Raw genomic sequence first — 18,283 nt, 5'->3', positions numbered from 1 at the left:
TCTGTAACTTGCTGCAAGAAAGATTTTGTCGTTTTTCATTTGAACTGGGTTGATGATTCTCCTAATGATTGAAACTGTTAAGTCATGTTTTGTCAGTGCAAAAATGTTGTTTGTGGGCATATGGCATGTGATTTCTTTTTATATTTCGTGCCCATCTGGGACTACTAGTTTTAAAAAGAAGTGTTGAGATTCACAGGTTTAGAAGCGTACAAGAACAGTGCAGGTAGACGTGTGTCTCTGTAGACTGGGCTAGAATAAAAGAACAAGGTTAAAAGCGATAATGGATAGTTTGTGTGGTTTGGTTGCTTTTTAGCACAGGTGGTACCTCGGTTTGTAGTTTTTCTTTCATTTGAAAAGTCTCTTTAGATAAGAGATTTTTATACTGGAGACGAGACAGTCCCTCAGAGATGAATTTCCCCGCTGAGCTTCTGCTGTTGACCTAATGAGCCACACCTGTTTACTCAAGAGTAATCCTGTGACTAGTAATCGAGTGTCTTCACAATAAATGAGTTTTGGATTGCAAGACTGTTACCCCTCTTGATCAGCCGTAAGCAAGTTGTTGGCTATCAACCTTCCCCATAGCCGCTCTGCTGTGTAACGTAACACCTCTTGTCCTGGGAAATGGGGCCTTCTATGGAGTAGTTGACTTCCTATTGCCCCCCTGCTTCTGGCATATCACTTCTTGCAGTGAGCAAAATGGACTCTCTTTTATGACAGTTTATGCCACAATCCGGAGTTCCCTCAGTGATCCTTCCTGCATTGTTTTTACGTATATGCATTCTCTTGTATCCATATTTTAACTTGGTTTCATTGTTTGAATGATGTGTTTTTGTTTGGTTTTTATGGTTTTTATGCTTTTTTATTATTCATGTTTTTATTTTAGTTATTTATGTCATTTATAGTTCACCTTTCTCACTGAGACTCAAGGCGGATAGTGTGAGATTAGTAGTATCAAGGATGTTTCTATAAACAGTGCCTTAGGATATATAAATGGAAATTTGCGAAGGCATAACATCAGCAAAAATCAAGTACAGAGCTGAAGAAATTATGAAACAGAGAGAAAAAATTCTAAGATTGGCATTAAACAGCATAGAACTACCCAGTAAGATAATACTTAAAGCAACAAATAGTGTATAGAAGCACATACTTAAAGCAACAGTTAGTACATAGTAGTGAAGTCTGTGGTCCCTCTCTCTTTAGAGAAGCATCTCCTTAAGACAGCTTCTTTACAATACAGCCCTCCTATCTGGGTAAAAAATCCCTCTCGAATAATTCAGTTTTGCATTGTTTGTGGGAAGCCAGGAGTGACCTCAGGCAGGCCATTCCTGGTAGCCCTAATGAGTTTTGTAAATAAATTTTAAAAAACTTTGTTAATCTTTAAAGTGCCACAAAGCTTCTTTTGTAATTTATCTACCAGCTGTCTTATATAATTTTATGAGACCAACAAAGAAAAGAGAGGGGCACATAACCACGCGCATATTAAAAATTGCATTTGTCTTTATTCTGATTTGACGGGGGGGGGCGGGGGGCGTTGCACACCTATTCAGGTTGAGTGCACGTGTCGCAATATGGCCACATCTGTGGATTTGGACGGAGGACAAATTGCAAGAATATTACCACATACAGCAGGGGGTGATTTATTCCCCCCTTTTTGGAGAAGATTTATTGCATTGTAAAGAGACATAATCCCTACTGGAAACTACACGTCCTCTCCCTTCTCTTTGAAACACACTTTTATTCTGCTGCCAGTATATTTATGTCTTTTGGCCTTACATTTTTTTTCAACCAACCCCTAGGCTGAGCGCCTGGGCTGTATGGTTCTTACCAGTCCCCGGTAATAATTGGTTTAGTTTGGTCTGGCATCCTTAGTCACATCACATTCTTGTTATTCCCCATCTTCAGGAGAATGGATTGTGGGCCTACGGGCCTGTACTTCACATCGCCATCTTGCATTTCTTTTTTTTTTAATACTCTTGTAGGGCTTAGACACCAACCAAAGTGATAGTCGCAATGTTTGAACAAACATAAAGGTTCTAAATTTTAATACAGATACTCCTCCTGTGACTCTTTTCTTTTATGATTGTTATGCTTCATAACTTGCTAATGTTTATGTTGGCAGTTTCTTCGGCTAATGGACGAGTCTCAGTTCCTAATCCGTATTTCTTATGAAACACTTTTTCTTTCCAAAGATCTTTTCAACAAGTTTGCTTCTTCTCTTAAAACCTCAAAATCATGGCCTCAGTGCTGACACGTCAGTGTTCCTTGCAAAAATGAGTCTGGGATATCTCCAAGCTCACTCTATCCTCTCCATCCTTTCTTCCCTCAGTTATTGAAGACTTTTTGGTCCCTGAGAAATCTCAAATTGTTACGATGTTTCAGTTGGAGGAAAAGACAAATTATTCTCTTGCCTCCGAAATAGGATTAAAACCCAGCATGTGGCAAGAGTCAGCACCAGTTATTATTTAACACTAATTTAACAAACATCAGAACAGAAATGAAAAGGACCAGAGTATTTCTAATGCCTTTTTAAAAACTGAAGCGGTAAAAATACATCCCTGGCATAAAAAAATGATCAATCTCCAGACTTCTCCCTACGCTTTATGAATGATTTTATGATGTTGTGTTAGGAACACCGTAACATGAACAGGGCTGAAGTCAAAGTATGACAGTTTCCCTCCCTGAAAATGTAAATGTGAAAAATGAATATTTATGAGTCGGGGAAGAAAAAGGAGAACAACGCAGCAGGATCCAGAGAACTTGCAAGTGCGGTTCTGCTTTCGGAATCCGTTTTTCTTGTTTTCTTTTTTCTGCTGTGGTCCCACTCCCTGCTGCGGATTTTCCTGTGAGTTGGATTATTCTTGTGACCGGCACAGGATAGAGCGCGGGGGAATCTGCTGTGTACGCACAAAAAGTGCCTTCCGCTTGCACAAAAGCAAACAGAAATGGATCCAGCCTGAAATGTGGAGGAAGAAAGCTTTGCATCTATAAATCAAGTCTATGAAAGCAGTGAAAATGAAGTGTCATCAGCATTTTGAGTCTTCGCTGTTGACTTTATTTATAGGACAGTTTGCTCTCTCGCAGGTGATAGCACAGCTAATATGATAGTACTTCTCGGTTTTATACGGGAGATAGTCTAGTACAGGGCTTTTTTTCTGGGAAAAGAGGTGGTGGAACTCAAGACCGCACAATGACGTCACTTTGGGTCAGCTGGGACAAGGGAGGAGTTTTTTAAAGTTTAAATCGCCCTCAGCGAAAATGGTCACATGGCCGGTGGCCCCGCCCCCTGATCTCCAGACAGAGGGGAGTAAACTCCCCTCTGTCTGGAGATCAGGGGGCGGGGCCACCGACCATGTGACCATTTTCAAGAGGTGCCGGAACTCCATTCCACTGCATTCCAGCGGAAAAAAGACCTGGTCTTTTATGTATTTTTCCAGCTCTGTATAGAAATGTCACAGATGTGTGGTGGCTCCTTGATGTTTTGTGGCTTTCTGGCCCTGTTCTGACCCCCCCCCGGCCCCCATAACCATAGACATGCTGTACCTACGGACATTTATAAATCTACTAGCCCTTGAGGTACCACAATATGTTGTTTTTTAATCTAGTGCACTCTGCATGGGTTCAAATGCTGTCATGCAGAATTAAAGCTTAAGCCCTTAGCAAAGGTGTTTGGCTCTTTTCGCCTGAAGTATGTGTTCTCGGCAGCCTTGATTTATGCACATGAGACCTTGAAATCCCAAAAAATCAGTCATAATTCAAATGTATTTATTTATTGAAGATATTTCTATGCCTCCTGCTTAAGATAGTTTACAGTTACAACATTAACAATATAAAAACAAGACATTAAAAACTATCCGTTGCAAATAAGCACCATAAAAACTATCCATAAAGCAGAAGCATAGCATTTTTAAAGTCAGTAAGACAAAATTAAAAGCCTAAATTAAAAAGCATGTTTTGGTCCAGCACCTAAAAAAAGCAGAGTATTGTGCCTCCCAGAGGCAAGGGTGCCACCACAGAAAATGCCCCGTCTCTGGTCCTCTCTGAAGGTGGGGGCAGAGCGGGTTGGCCTTAACTAGCAGGTTGGATAGCGCAAGAGACAGTCCACTCATGTTTGCCTCATAAGATCTTTTTGTTTTAGTAATCTGTAAATGACTTATAACAAGATATTGTACTTGTCTGTATATAAATATTTGTCCTGAACTGGATTTGCAATTTCTTGGCTTTTTAATAATTCAACACAGAACTAAAAGATGCTGAAGGTTGGGAAACGGTCCAGCGGGGAAGACCTGTGAGATCCAAATCTTCCACTTCGGCAATAAAAACTACTTCATCTACAGAATTATCGAGGCTGCAAGATGACAGTAACAAAGAGAACGTTGTCCTCCATCAAGCAGGCAATAAGCAAAAGAGTTCATTGACCGAAGACGGTGTACCTAAAAATGTAGACCCCATCCTAAAAGAGTCTTGTTGCCTGTCTGAACACCCTCACATTGAAAGGACTCAAGTAAGTGGGACTTTTCTGCTTAGTGTTTAAAAACAACAATGTTTTTGAAAGAATATCTCACGTTGACTGTATGGTTTTAATCATTCTTGGTTAATTTGATTGTGTCTGAAGTACTATCACGTATATAAGGACCCGTTGGACACGTATATAAGTAAAACGTAGGTGTGGAAATGCATTGTTATCAATAGATTTCCGCTGTTATCATCAGGTTGTTACAGTCACTGTCGAAACAATGCATGTAGATGTTTCTGTATCTACAAGGATATTTTCTGTTAAAGTAAGACATGTTGATGTCTTTATCAATATTCTCTGGTTAACGGGAGGATTGATTTGGAGCGGGGGAACTGCACTGTATTGATTTTTTTTCATCATCAGCCGCATGGACTACATTATATATAAATCAAATGTTGCGGTTGCATGTCGAGGCATGGCTAGAAAGAATTCCGTCAGTCACTGATTCACAGAATCCGCTCATGTCATTTAAAAAAAATCTGTAAAATAACAAAGTTTTTTAGTATAATCCTTGAACGATGGCAGGCTTTTTCTTCATTCTGTTCTTGAAAACGTGTCTTATTTTCACACAAATTGAGGTGAAGCAGAGGTTGGCTTTCCCAAATAAATATCACGCCTCACTGTCATATAAATCATTTTAGTCAACTTTCCCCTTTTTATAAGTCCTATTTCTGTCTTTCCTGAGTCCTGGAAGCTAAATTTTAATGTTCTGATTTTGAAGTCCTGGCTCTTCCTAAAAGATTTTTATTAGATGTTATTAGAAGACAAATGAATATTTTATGAGCTTTAATTTTAAATGTAATATAGCTAAATAATACTGTATTGCTTCTGGAACATTGTCGGACAGGATTTATTAGGAGTTAGATTCCCTTTATGAATTTATATTTAAGAAGGGCATCTAAAAGTCATTGAAGGAAAAGTTTTGGTTAAATGGGGCAAATTTATTGATGCACCATACAGAATGTTTTTGATTTTCCATTGAGTCTATGAGGAAATGTTTTTGGGAAAGGCAGGTGTTGTGGCTAGTTCCAAAAGAAAAGTTAACAGGTCTACACTGGGGGAGTGGGGTTGTGAGGGAAATGTGGAGAGTGAACGTAAGAAGAGCCCTGTTGCATCAGACCAGTGGTCCATCTAGCCCAGCAAACAACCATCAACCAGCTGCTCTTGCAGGGCCAACCAACAGGGTATAGAGGTCAAAGCATCGAGGTCTGAGACTATTACTCTGTGATTGTAAAAACAGAGAGATGGGTTGCTTTGATTATAGCCTCCTAAGCATAATTCACACAGCACAAAGCGTAGGGTTGAAACATTTTTGGTTTTGGACTTAAGTGTTTGGTCTTTGGAAAATGAAGTATTTGATCATATAAAATGATGTCCTTTTTTTGGTTTAAAAAAAGACCTTTATTATGTCCTTCAGCCCCAAATCTCCCATCAGCATAAATTTGCTCTTGAGAAAGCATACAGTTTCACTTCTGTTTGGGGAGTTCAGTGTTTAACCCTTGCACCTGTCTTGTCTTAGTTCTCAGGCCGTGTACTGGAGGACATCAAGATCTCCGACAACAAAAGCTCACAAGAGGGTTCTCCACAGCCATCTTCTGACGTGCCCGTGGTTCTCATCGATGCTGAACACGTTGCTAAAAATCCACAGGTGGACAAAATCATCTCTGCTGTTTCCACTGGCGGAGAAGAGACTCAGGCAGAAAAAAATAAGGTGGAGAATGAAATGGACCCCGCAGATATTTCCAACGTGAGTGCCAGCACGTTGGCAAGAGTGCTTGAAAATCCAAATGCGCTTTGCCAGTTCTAAAGTTCGGTTATGCTTCTGAATGACTGAGGAATGGAGTGTGGGGAGGGGCTGGATCAGTTCTTTATGGCTCAGATTGAGTGTGGTAGACCAAAGTAAATTGGTTCCAACATAGGATGTAGTCAAGAGGAGAAGGCCTGGTATGTTCTCCTGGATGCTTGGCAACCTTGGCTGTGACGCCTCAGCCTTCGAGATCAAAATACCTCATTTTGAACTAGATAGGCCCTGTGCATGTATGATATAATACGTGTTTGTATAAAGCTTCCCTACATGGTGTCAATACTACCATACCACAGGTGATGAAGCAAGGAGAAGTTTGCAAGCGTGAAGTAACTGGGGTTCCTACCCCCCTACCCCCCCCCCCAAGATTTGTGGAGGCAGTCTCCTACATTTAATTCATTCTCAAAATTCCCACAGGTCGAAACAGAACATTACTGTACAAATGTTACACAGTCCTTCAGCAGTAACGTGCTTCCAGCCTTTCAGTTTGATTCTCCTTTTGGGTTTTTCTAGTCTATGGCAGAGGTTCTCGCGAAAAAAGAGGAATTAGCTGACCGCCTAGAAAAGGCCAATGAAGAAGCCATTGCCAGCGCCATCGCGGAAGAAGAGCAGCTGACCAGAGAGATCGAAGCGGAGAACAACGACATTGAGACGGACAATGACAGCGACTTCTCTGTTGAGTTGCCTGTTTAGTTTGAACTGAATATTTCTCGAATTCATGTTTCCAAGGCACAATCAGAATTTGACAGGAAACGTACGTTTTTGTCATGTTCCTGAGGTAAAAAATAGCAGCGCAGTAGCGACGAGGTCTGAAGAAACTTATATATGGTTGCATTGCAAAGAGGGAGACGTATTAGTCTGTTCTTGAAAAATAGAACAAAAAATTCTAGAGGCGCCTTAAAGACTATAAATATTTTTTATTTCAGTAGGAGTTTTTGTGAACTACAGCTCACTTCCTATAGTAACAGAAATATGCCTGGTATAATAAAGATGCTTTGGTTGGATTGTACTGTAGGCATCATGATGACAGATCAGAAGTGTTCAAAATATTACCACATTTGCAAGTTCCATTTTTATAAGTGGGAGATTATGACGTGTCTAAAGTTTTGAAAGCACTGGGACTTAAAAGTGCTAAAATTTGATTGCTTTGTGCTTATTTTGAGGCACATTATTCTCAGTTGCTATTTGTCAGGCGAGGACAAGCTAGAAAAGAGGGATATTGTCACATGCAAGATTTATTAAGACACATGACCCTGTATTGAGGGCCCTCAACTGTCTCAATGCTTTTGAAATTTTGAAGGGGAAGCCGTTGCCAGCGCAAAATGGCTGCCATGGGAGACAGGCCCAGTTGCAAAATGGCTACCCTGGAGGACGATTACAAAATGTGAGGCGGTTGCAAGCCAAGCATGTTCCTCTGAGGGGGCATCTGTTTTGAAATGGGCTCGTGTGCACTTCTGAAGAACCTCCTACTCCATTGAGGATAGCCAGGATTTGCTCTTTTCTTGGTGGCAGAGAAAAGTTGCTGAATGGGCACCAGGAAACCTGTTGGTTGGTGTCACATTGGGAATCACTTCCCTATATTAATTACTTCATTCCTTTTTTATCGTTTGCATGGAATTGTAGGTTTAAAACCATAATTGTAACTTTTCTCTTGCCCTAATGGTGGGTTTCTAAAGTTCTGTTTCTACTTACTTTCTGTTTTTCATCGTTTAATTTTAGCCCAGCATGGGTAGCGGAACCATATCTTTCTGCGGCATTTCCATGGACTGGAATGACGTTCTGGCAGATTACGAAGGTAAACATTCTTGTATGGAAGTATGGAATAACCATACTTCATGAGTCTTGAAGTTTTCCCCCCTTAACATGATTTGAAGAGTGCGCTTACCCTCACTCCTGTTTTGTGCATCACGGCATGTAGTTGGTGCTTTAGCTTTTACTGGCTTGATCTTTTTTTCTGCAGCTCGCGAATCATGGCGTCAGAATAACACTTGGGGTGACATTGTGGAAGAAGAACCAGCTCGTCCTCCTGGCCATGGAATACACATGCATGAGAAACTCTCCTCTCCGTCTCGCAAGAGGTCTTCCGTTTTTATACATTTGATTGGAATAGTCTCAGTAGAATCGTTTGTTGTCATTTTATAAACTACATCATTTCATATTTTATATAATACCAATCCAGTCCTAGCCATTTAATCGTGTCCGATCCTTGGCTACTCTGTAGATCGTATCCCTCCAGGCCTTTCTGTCTCTGATTGCTTCTTTCAATTCCTTCATGTTCAGTCCAGTGTCTTTCATGATGGTATCCAGCCAGCGGGTTTTTGGTCTTCCTCATTCCACTCACCATTCCTAGCATCATTGATGTTTCTAGTGAGTTGGCCCACATTACGTGCCCGAAATAGCTGAGCTTCTGCTTTGTAATCTTCCCCTCCAGAGACATGTCAGGTTTATATAATACAGTCATTTTATATATAATACAGTGGAAAGCCAGTTTGGTGTAGCAGTTAAAAGTGGCAGGACTCTAATCTGGAGAGCCAGGTTTGATTCCCCACTCCTCTGCTTGAAGCCAGCTGGGTGACCTTCGGCCAGTCGCAGCTCTCTCAGAGCTCTTTCAGCCCCATCCACCTCATAGGGCAGATGTCGTGAGGATAATAATAACACATTTCATAAGCCACTATGAGCGGGCATTAAGTTATCCTGAAGGCCGGTGTATAAATTGGTTGTTATTATTATTCTTAATAGTCTGTGGAAGAAAAGTTTTATATAGGTGCTTCTGTCTCAAAGCAAATATAGAGGATGTTAATTTGCTGCCCATAGAAAACTGCTACACTACAGGAAAATAACAACATACCCAATCTTGCAAGCTAATGTAGCAAAGTGGTTAAGAGAATAAGCTATGATCTCAAAGGTTACTGCTTCAACTCTTGTCTCAACCATAGGTGGAGTAGCTTTAGGCAGGCCATTCTATCTCAGCAATATGGATGTAATAAGATAGGCCTACTTTGTAGGGCCTTTGTAAGGATTACTGTGATGATCTCTCTTAGCACTGAAAGCTGTATACAAATCCAAAGTACCAGTATTACAAATCATCATTGTTCATTCAGCCTTTTAAAAACATTCCTCTGCCTGTATGAAACGCCTAGTGTGTTTTGCAGCATGTGGCCTTTTTTCTCAAGGGCAATGAATGGTCAAACATTAAGGTAACAACCCTTCATGTATTTAGAGATGTCCAACAGCCATTTCAAACAGGAAATATTTTTGGGATAGCGTAGATGTATGACATTCTCCAAACAAACACCGAATGTTTTCTGTAGTATCAGCTCGGGTTCGATCAGTTTAGCTTGTTTATTTGCATCAACCGTCAGTCATTGTGAAAGCCCTTAAGAGCAAAGGACAAGGATGTGAATTCAGTTGATCTCCTGCACAAAGAATGGCTGTGTCTTTCAGCAACTTACTACTTAATATCTTAAGCCACTTTAGCAAATGCTGCTTGATTTACAGCTTACAAAAACATCAAGATCAGTCAGGAGATAATATATCTAGGTTTCAACAAAATCCAGTATTCTTTTTAATTTTTTTCCAGGAGTCATCCACTAGGGCAGGGTTCCCCAACATGGTGCCCAGGAAAGTAGGCAAGGCCATTGTGAGGGTAGAAGCTGGTTACTTTCATACAAATAAAAGGGGTTTTCACTTGATCCTTCTCACTGCTCGCTGGAGAAGGGTCCAGGATTCTGTAGATAGGATCTATCAATCAGCTGTCAGGTGATGAGGAGTAAAGAGCACCAGAGCAGAGGAGTGTTCCTTATACCCATGCACATGTTTTATCCTCCCTTTTCCCCTACTGGTCATTGCCTTCCACCTGTGTGTTATCCCCCACTTGGGCTTCTTGCACATACGCTTATATTCCCTCCCCTCTTCCTTTTGTGTGGGTGTGTATGTGGTGCTTGGTTCTGCTTCCTGTGGTAGCCATTTTATAGTGATGCCCAAAATTTTGCTTCCAAATTCCAAAGCTGTCCACAAGCTCAAAAAGGTTAGAGACCCTAGCTCTAGGGCAGTAGGTCTCAAGTTTTTGGAAGTGGGATCTAAGCTTGTATTTTGGAACCTACCCCCACAGTGCCATGGGCTGCCAGCAGTGTGGTCCTAGGAGGCACTATGCATGAGCTACAGTCCTCACCCTACACATCTGACGGTGGATAGGTATAGACTGAGCCCCTGGGAACAAATGGGAGTGCATAGTGAATGGTGCAGAAGTGTGACATTTCCTCCCTCTCTTCTCATTTTCCCTCCAACGGGAAGAGGGGACACCAGACCCTCCTCCCCCAACTTAGTGTCACAGTCCTGCAAAAGAGCCATGAGTGACCCCCTGCTCTAGGGTCTTTATATGATGACAGTAAAAAAGATAATGCAATAGATTTTCAGTTTTGCTACAGTGACATAGCCACGTCTGAAAATTATAGAACAATATCCCTGATTGCTCTTTGACAACACACTCGGAATGTTTGGCTAGGGACCCGAAGAACCAGGGATGCTGAACCTCCTATCGGTTGTTGCCTCCCAAGCTGCAAAGTACAGTTTGCGCTCTTCCCTAAAGGCTTTGGTCTACAGTTTTAATCTTGGTTGGTATCTGTCCTGTCACAGGCAAACGATACTGACTGTAGTCTGTGATACAGTTGTAACAACCATCAGCCGTTTTTACAAATCTGGAAGTCTTCAGATAACTGGCTGCACACAAGCACATCAGCCCAAAGATAAATTTGGTAGCAACAGACCATCGCTATGTCCGAATGATGCCTGGCTGTTTGAGATGTTGTGGTTGCCGTGAATATCAGACTTCACGTTTTGTGGGTGTTGCAGTTTAGATGCCTTGCACACGATGTTTAAAATATTCCGAAACTGCATTATACGCATAACTAGGGTTTTTTTTGTAAATAAGATGTTTCATGACTCGGGGCTCGTTGGTTTGAAACTTGCATTTCCTTAATTGAGTTCAGTGGAATGCAGAATGTCCACATAGGTTTTTTTTTCTTTTCGGTTTTCGGTCTCACTGGGTTCCCCCTGATGTTTGTTTTGCAAGGACGATAGCAGAATCGAAAAAGAAACACGAAGAGAAACAGATGAAGGCTCAGCAGCTGAGAGAGAAGTTGCGCGAAGAGAAAACGCTAAAACTTCAGAAATTAATGGAGCGGGTAAGCGGGCCCGGTGCCAGGGTGACTTTGCGTGTATTGTTCCCACATTATATTAAATAATGGGGGTTTGTTGATATAACTTGGTCGCACACATTCAAGAGAGTGTGATCTAAAATGTACAGGTTGGGATCCCAAGTAGTGGTTCAGAAAGGGTGCCATCTCTGCCTGCGACCCCTTGTCCCGTACTTCCGCTCCCTACCTCTTACGCTTGCACAGTACTGCACTACCTTTCGGGATAGAGTTGCCGGCCAAAAGGAAGCGCTAGTTGATGCCATCAGCAGTCCAGGTCCGAAGAAAACGTTGCAGAGCTGTGCTCCAGTCTCACCTGGCCCGATTACACTCCTGCTCTTTGGGATAGAGCCAGAGAGTTGCTGCATCTAGCAGATGGGCCTGGCGTGCCGTTCAGCACCCGTGCCAAAGGTGGCCTCTTCCTGATCTTGACTGTAAATTACCGAGGCGTTGTAGAAATAACGCTCTTTCGGTTTTGCTGATCTTTGTCTTCCTTATGCAAATATTCTCCGAGCTGGAGAAAGACGTCGGTAAATATTACCCACAGTTTCAGGGTTCACGCGATTGTCTTATATTCAGTGAAGTGAGAGCTTTTGTTATGTTAGGTGCAACATGACATTTTCGCCCTCTAAAATTATCGACACCCATTTAAACTTCGAACGATTGCCAGCTTGTAAAACGATAACGAGATTTATGACCTCTCTCTCCCTAACTCCGTTTTCATTATGATTGAAAGGCTCGACACGGTCTGTGGTATTCAGCTTGCCGCGGCCAACATTTTGTCATTGCATTTAAATGGAGGATGAAAAACAGGATGCAAATGTGCACTAGGATCCAGGGAGGAGATATGGCTCAGTGGTAGATCAGCTGTTTGGCATGCTGAAGGCCCCAAGTTCTAATCCAACCATCTCTAGTTTAAAAAGTGTCAGGTGGTACGTGATGTAAAAGATCTCCGCCTTCGAGAGCTGCTGCCAGATTAGACAATACTGAGCTCAGCAGACTCAGGATCTGACTCAGTAGAAGGTAGCTTTGTGTGCGAGTTCATTTAACAGTAAGTTACATGCATGTTATTTAATGTAATAAAAATTTCAGCATAAAAAGATAAGCGTGGGGGGGGGGGTTGCCTGCTCGTTATGGCCTGATTCCTTTTTTTCCGTAGGAAAAGGATGTACGGAAATGGAAGGAGGAATTACTGGATCAGAGGCGGAGAATGATGGAAGAGAAACTCCTCCACGCCGAATTTAAGCGAGAAGTGCAGCTGCAAGCGATTGTGAAGAAAGCGCAAGAGGAAGAGGCAAAGGTGGGCCTCAGGCGTCAGAAACTATTATTTATGTTGCGTGGGCAGAATCTGGAAAGAGTTCGCTTGTTTCAACTGAACTTATGCAGGTGAACCTCTGGCTGGATTCCACCCAATATCTGTACTTGAACATGGCTGTGAATGCCACTTAATGTCTTTATGGGAGCTTTTGGGTTTGGTGGCAGCTGTACAGTGGCTCAGATGTACCCTTCTTCCTCCAGATTTGCATGAGATGATTCCATCCCCCACCTCGCAACAGATCTGTTCCCTCTGTCTGTAACTAGTACTCCCAACCCTACCCCACCAGGCTGCATTCACTCCTTGCTGTTTGGCTAAACATTTAAAAAGTGATTCCCCCCCCCCCACTCCAAACAAACAAACCAAAAAGGACAGCATCCCACAATATCTCAAGGTAGGCAATGGCTAGTACAGAAAGGAATTTTTTAATGTGTTCCCCAACTGTATTGGGGGGGGGGGCTTAGCTGTGGTTGACTTTGCAGCAGTGAAAGGTTTAATTGAGTATGCTCAGTGGCTGTAGGTTGGTCACTCAGCTCTTGACCTGCTGGAGAAGATGTGGATTTCACTGGGGAAAAGCTGCTGATTTGTGCCCCCCCCTTCCCCATATGGTTGGATCATTTTAAACAGCCTCCTAACCTGGAGGGGAGCCACTTGCAGATAAATTGCTTTCATGCCATTGGGGGAAAGGGCAACAGAATGTGTGTATATAAACACCGCAAGCAGTATAAGTCTTGGAGGAATTATTTTATTTATTAAGATCTTTTTATACCGCCTTTCTTTGCTAACAACAAACTCAGAGCGTACTTTGCATCTCAGAATGGACTCTGAGACGTCAGCAGTTTCCCGCGAGTCTGCATGGAAGAATGCAAGATGTGAGCTTTGAAGAAAAACAAGTCCGCAGTTACCGAAGCTCCTAAGGACAGCAAAATTGGCTTAGTTCGTTAACATAATGGGTGCATCTGTCACAATGTTTGCAGTGGTTTCCTAATAGGGTTTATCTTTGTTATTTTGTTAAATCCGTGTGACTCCTGTAATCACATTAATTAAATAACGTACCATAATTCGCAACTAAGCAGATGTGTTAGAAGCGTTGCATACGTCCATGTGATGAAAATCTGTTGTCCCTTGGTTGAGCGAGATCAAGATTAATTGGGCCGGAAGTGCAGGCTAGTTGGTGAAGCAGAGTCGAAGGCCATGACTCCCCGCCACCATCCTCTTTGCCGATTTAATTCCCACTGCTGGATATTCACTGAGCTGCAAAATCCATTCTGTAAATGTGTTCCACTCAGTAAACAAGATTTCAAAAATCTGTCTTCCATTTGGCCATTTAGTATTTCTGTAGGCCATTTCTTTCTCTGGCACCTGTAGTAAAATAGAAGAACGTGTTATAAAATGTGTTCTAGTTGGTTCTTCCTTTCAGGAAGTTTTCATGCTATACCTTTTTTAAAAAAAAAAATCATGGCTCATTTTACAAAAGGGTTTTCTTCTTGATTTGAATAGCTTCTTGGGAATTATTTGCATTTTACAACGGCTGAAATGAAAAACTGAATTAAGACATGGAATAGTTTTCCACGAAGACCTGCAACATCAATATTTTTGTTTATTTATTTTATTTATACCCTGCCTTTCCATTAAGGGGGAACCAAAGCAGCTTGCATCATACTCCTCTCCTCCGTTTATCCTCACAACAACCCTGTGAGGTAGGGTAGGCTGAGTGAGTGTGGCTTGCCCAAGGTCACCTAGCGAGCTTCCACGACAGAATGAGGATTTGAACCTGGGTCTCCCAGGATCCTGGTCTGACAGTAACCATGCCACACCCCCACCACTTTTCCAGCACCCTGCCATTGTGACAGATTCTTCAACCTTAGTATTCATAACTAGCCACTGTATAATATGTACATACCAACATCTGAACACAAATGAAGCCTAAACTTTTCAGTATGTCAGATGCAGCTCCTACCAAGTGGAGAAGGTCCCTGGAGCCAGGGGGGGAAAGGCACGAGGCCAAGCTGTGCCTGGAAATGGCCGTAACAGCTGAAACCCCCTTGCTGCTCAGCTCAAAGATAACATTTGTTTTCTTTTTGTGGCCTTTCTGGTGCTCACTGGAAGTAATTTAATTAAAGCATTTTGTTGTGGCTCGCCAAATAAAAGTCATACAGGCCCTGTCGTTCCACTGCAACCAAGAGACGTTTGGAGTCTTTCCCAGTTCATGTACCAGGCCTGTTCCAAGAATTTAAAAATATCACCAAAAGAGCTGCTGACTCATCATCTGGGACTTCTGTAATGTCCAGCGAGAGAGATTAGTCAGCAGTAAGGAAAATATTTACGTTTAAAGCTTTTTCCTTGGCACTACTGAAGTTAGATCTGAAAAGGGCGAATTTTGGTAGCTTGGAATGTACAGCTAGGCTGTCTAACACCCCAAAATATGTGAATATTCTACTTTTTTCGTATGCTGCACAAAACTAAGCAAGCAGAAGTGAATGAGAACCGTGCTTTATTTGTGTCTAGTCCTAAACTGCAAAAAAGCTTTTCTCTTGCGGTGGGATCAGTGTGAGGCTAAACAAGCAGCTGTGCACAAATCAGCAGTTATACCAAAGACACAAAAATAATTAAGTCATAAAACGTAAAGCAATAGATAACAATAAAACATGATGAAACCCCCAAAGAGTTGCAGGCTGTAAAACAAAAAAGGACAGGTTTTTCCATGTGAGCCTGTTACAACCCCTTCTTTCTCTTGGGTAGATTTTGCCTTTAATCTTTCTCTTACACCCTCTGGGTAGATTGCTGCCACCAGGATAAATATATTCCAAGATATTTTCTTTAAATTTCCCCTTTAGAAACGTGCCCAAGCGTCAGGCTCCTTCGTGGTACTATGTGGCCCTGAGGATAGGAATGGGATATAGGAATAACAGATACTCTGGGATAAAAAAAAAAGTAAACTTTTATTTTTATAAGAAGCGTATTGGTTTCAAGTTATTTCTAAAATTTGATGGTTTCAAAAGAGTAGTTACTTTACTTAAACCCAGTCACACAGATCTTCTCTCAGGCTTCACACACAGATTGTCTGCTTTTGATATTATTTTCTCTCTGTTACAAGTAAGACTTTTTCTCAGGCCCACACACAGCTTGCCTCTCTTTACCTGACTGAATGTTCTTTCACAAACACACAGTTCAGGCTTCCACACAGGTAATATTTCTCTCTGACAACATACACACACTCAGGCTGCACACAGCTTGCCTGCTAAAACCGGACTCAATATTTTTCTCAGAACTGCTTAAAAATACTCAGGTTGCACACAGCTTGCCTGCTAATACCACACTAAGTATTTTTTTCAGAAATGCTTAAACATGCTAAGGCTGCACACAGCTTGTCTCTCTTGCCCTGACTGAATCTTTTCTCTCCTTCAGTAACTAAAAACTGCCTTCACTCTGCCCACCCTCTCAGTCATCAACCCATCATCTCACTCACTCATCTCTCTCTTTCACCCCCACTCTTCATCTGTACCACACCAAGCATTTAAAGACACATACACACATTTCCTTAAAATCATTACAGAGCCCATCCTGAAATTCAAGTTGCTATCTGTCGCTTCTCTGTCCCCCCCCCCCCCACACCAGGGAAGCTTAGGGGGTACTAGAGACACAGGGCCTTTGCTGTGGTAACACCTCAGCTTTGAAGCTCCTATCCCACTGAATCACTCACTATGTTACTGTAGGCATTAGGTGAAATCACAATTTTTGGTTTGCTCATAATTTTAGCCGGTGTGTTCTGCTTTACCCCATCATCTCCCCTTCTCCTAGTTTTCTGGCTACTGTTCCCTTTGTTATCTGTTTTTATTACTTTTTACTTGTGCCATCCCAGATGTGGACTGCCGTCCTCCCACCTCGAGCTGCTCAGCTGGTACCAGGCAAAGGTGTACTTTCCCCCCGCCAGGTCTTCTGTTCACCAAAAAGCCAAAGTGGCGTAGTGGTGAGCGTGAGGGACTGGGGAGGAGTATAGAGGAGAAAGGCAGTTGAAACAGTTTCACATAAAAACTTGAGCCCTCTTGCTAGTTCATTAGACCACAAGCTTCTTTCAGTTGTATTGTGTAGATGTTGTGCATAAGATGCCCAGCCCAAGAGACAGATATTTGATTCCTCATTTCTCCTATTTGAACTTTGCTTTAATTGCAGGTCAACGAAATTGCCTTTATAAACACTTTAGAAGCCCAGAACAAGCGTCACGACGTTCTGTCCAAGCTCAAAGAATATGAACAGAGGCTGAACGAGCTACAGGAAGAACGCCAGCGAAGGCAGGAGGAGAAGCAAGCTCGGGATGAAGCTGTCCAGGTATACCTGGGCTTCAAATGGGGAACAGATCAGCGGCAAAGGAGTACCAGTGGTCCTGTGTGGGCGGCTTATTAATTAGTGGGTTGGATCACAGGAGGATCGTGGGATCTTCTCAGGCTTTTCTGAGCTCTGCTTACAGAACAGAAGGAAATAAGGGATTTTGTCCCCCTTCCCACTGCCGTTGCCTGACTATTGAAGCTGTTAGAACGGGCAAGTCCCTTAACCCTGGGGATAAGGGGCTGGAGAAGGGAGGGGAGGGCAAGGGGTGGTCCTGCAATGTCAGCACTCCCCTTCGATGGTTTGTAAGCTCCGAGCCAGTGTCACTTTTGGTCCACAAACTCATGGGGGAGGGGGCAGGGTGTCAGTTCCTGCCCATCTATTTTGCTAACGGTGGTGCTTTCCTCTGGCGCTCATCCCAGGGACAGTTTTGCATCAGAGGAAGACTTCTTGTGCCAGAGAAAAGCGTTGCCATTAATAGAACAGTCTAAGAGATCTAACACAAAGTTGTGGTGACAGCAGCCATTTCATTCAGGGAGTACGAAAAGGCCAGCTTCGATAGTTGTTTACAGGTGCACCGAAAGCTGTAAATCTGTGCATGCTTACTTAGGAGTAAATCTCCATGGAGCATGGTAGGACTGACTTCTGGGTAAATATGTCTAGGGTTGGGCTATCCCATTGTGAACATGTTGGTGGAGATATCCCAGAGCTTTGGTCCATAAGAATTTTTTTTAAAAAATCTAATATTTTAAACTGAAGTTTAAAAAAAATAATGCTTTCTCCTTAGGAACGTAAAAGAGTTTTGGAAGCAGAACGGCAAGCTCGGGTGGAAGAGCTGCTGATGAAGAGAAAAGAGCAAGAAGCTCGAATTGAACAGCAGCGTCAGGAGAAGGAGAGAGCCCGTGAAGATGCGGCTCGTGAAAGGGCCAGGTAGTTTATGGTTATCCTTTGGACCGCACCAGCACATCAGTGCCTTTGCTTAAGATAATAGACCAAAGCTGGCGACATCACAAAACACAGCATTACAGACCAATCACGTTTGCAATCAGGTTATAAGCTAGATCTTTGTGGGTTCCATGCGGTCTCACTGATTGGACTGCATCTTTACAGAGTGCAACAGATGCCTAAGAGGT

At 42.4% G+C, this 18,283-nt stretch overlaps 1 protein-coding gene across 1 annotated transcript in view; it reads left to right on the top strand.

Moving 5' to 3' along the window:
* The window catches only part of SCAPER (S-phase cyclin A associated protein in the ER), a 151,533-nt gene that overhangs the window by 27,469 nt on the left and 105,781 nt on the right, over positions 1-18,283 (top strand). Inside the window, exons 9-17 of the mRNA XM_055002805.1 lie at positions 4,239-4,501; positions 6,033-6,260; positions 6,831-6,992; positions 8,037-8,112; positions 8,278-8,395; positions 11,389-11,500; positions 12,669-12,809; positions 16,998-17,153; positions 17,938-18,080. Coding sequence (XP_054858780.1) covers positions 4,239-4,501; positions 6,033-6,260; positions 6,831-6,992; positions 8,037-8,112; positions 8,278-8,395; positions 11,389-11,500; positions 12,669-12,809; positions 16,998-17,153; positions 17,938-18,080 — 1,399 coding nt within the window. The remainder of the gene's footprint in view (positions 1-4,238; positions 4,502-6,032; positions 6,261-6,830; positions 6,993-8,036; positions 8,113-8,277; positions 8,396-11,388; positions 11,501-12,668; positions 12,810-16,997; positions 17,154-17,937; positions 18,081-18,283) is intronic.

Source organism: Eublepharis macularius, chromosome 18 (genome assembly GCF_028583425.1).
Source record: "Eublepharis macularius isolate TG4126 chromosome 18, MPM_Emac_v1.0, whole genome shotgun sequence".
Lineage (NCBI taxonomy): Eukaryota > Metazoa > Chordata > Lepidosauria > Squamata > Eublepharidae > Eublepharis > Eublepharis macularius.
The sequence above is the reverse complement of the archived record's forward strand: the minus strand, read 5'-3'. Positions and strand labels throughout refer to the sequence as shown.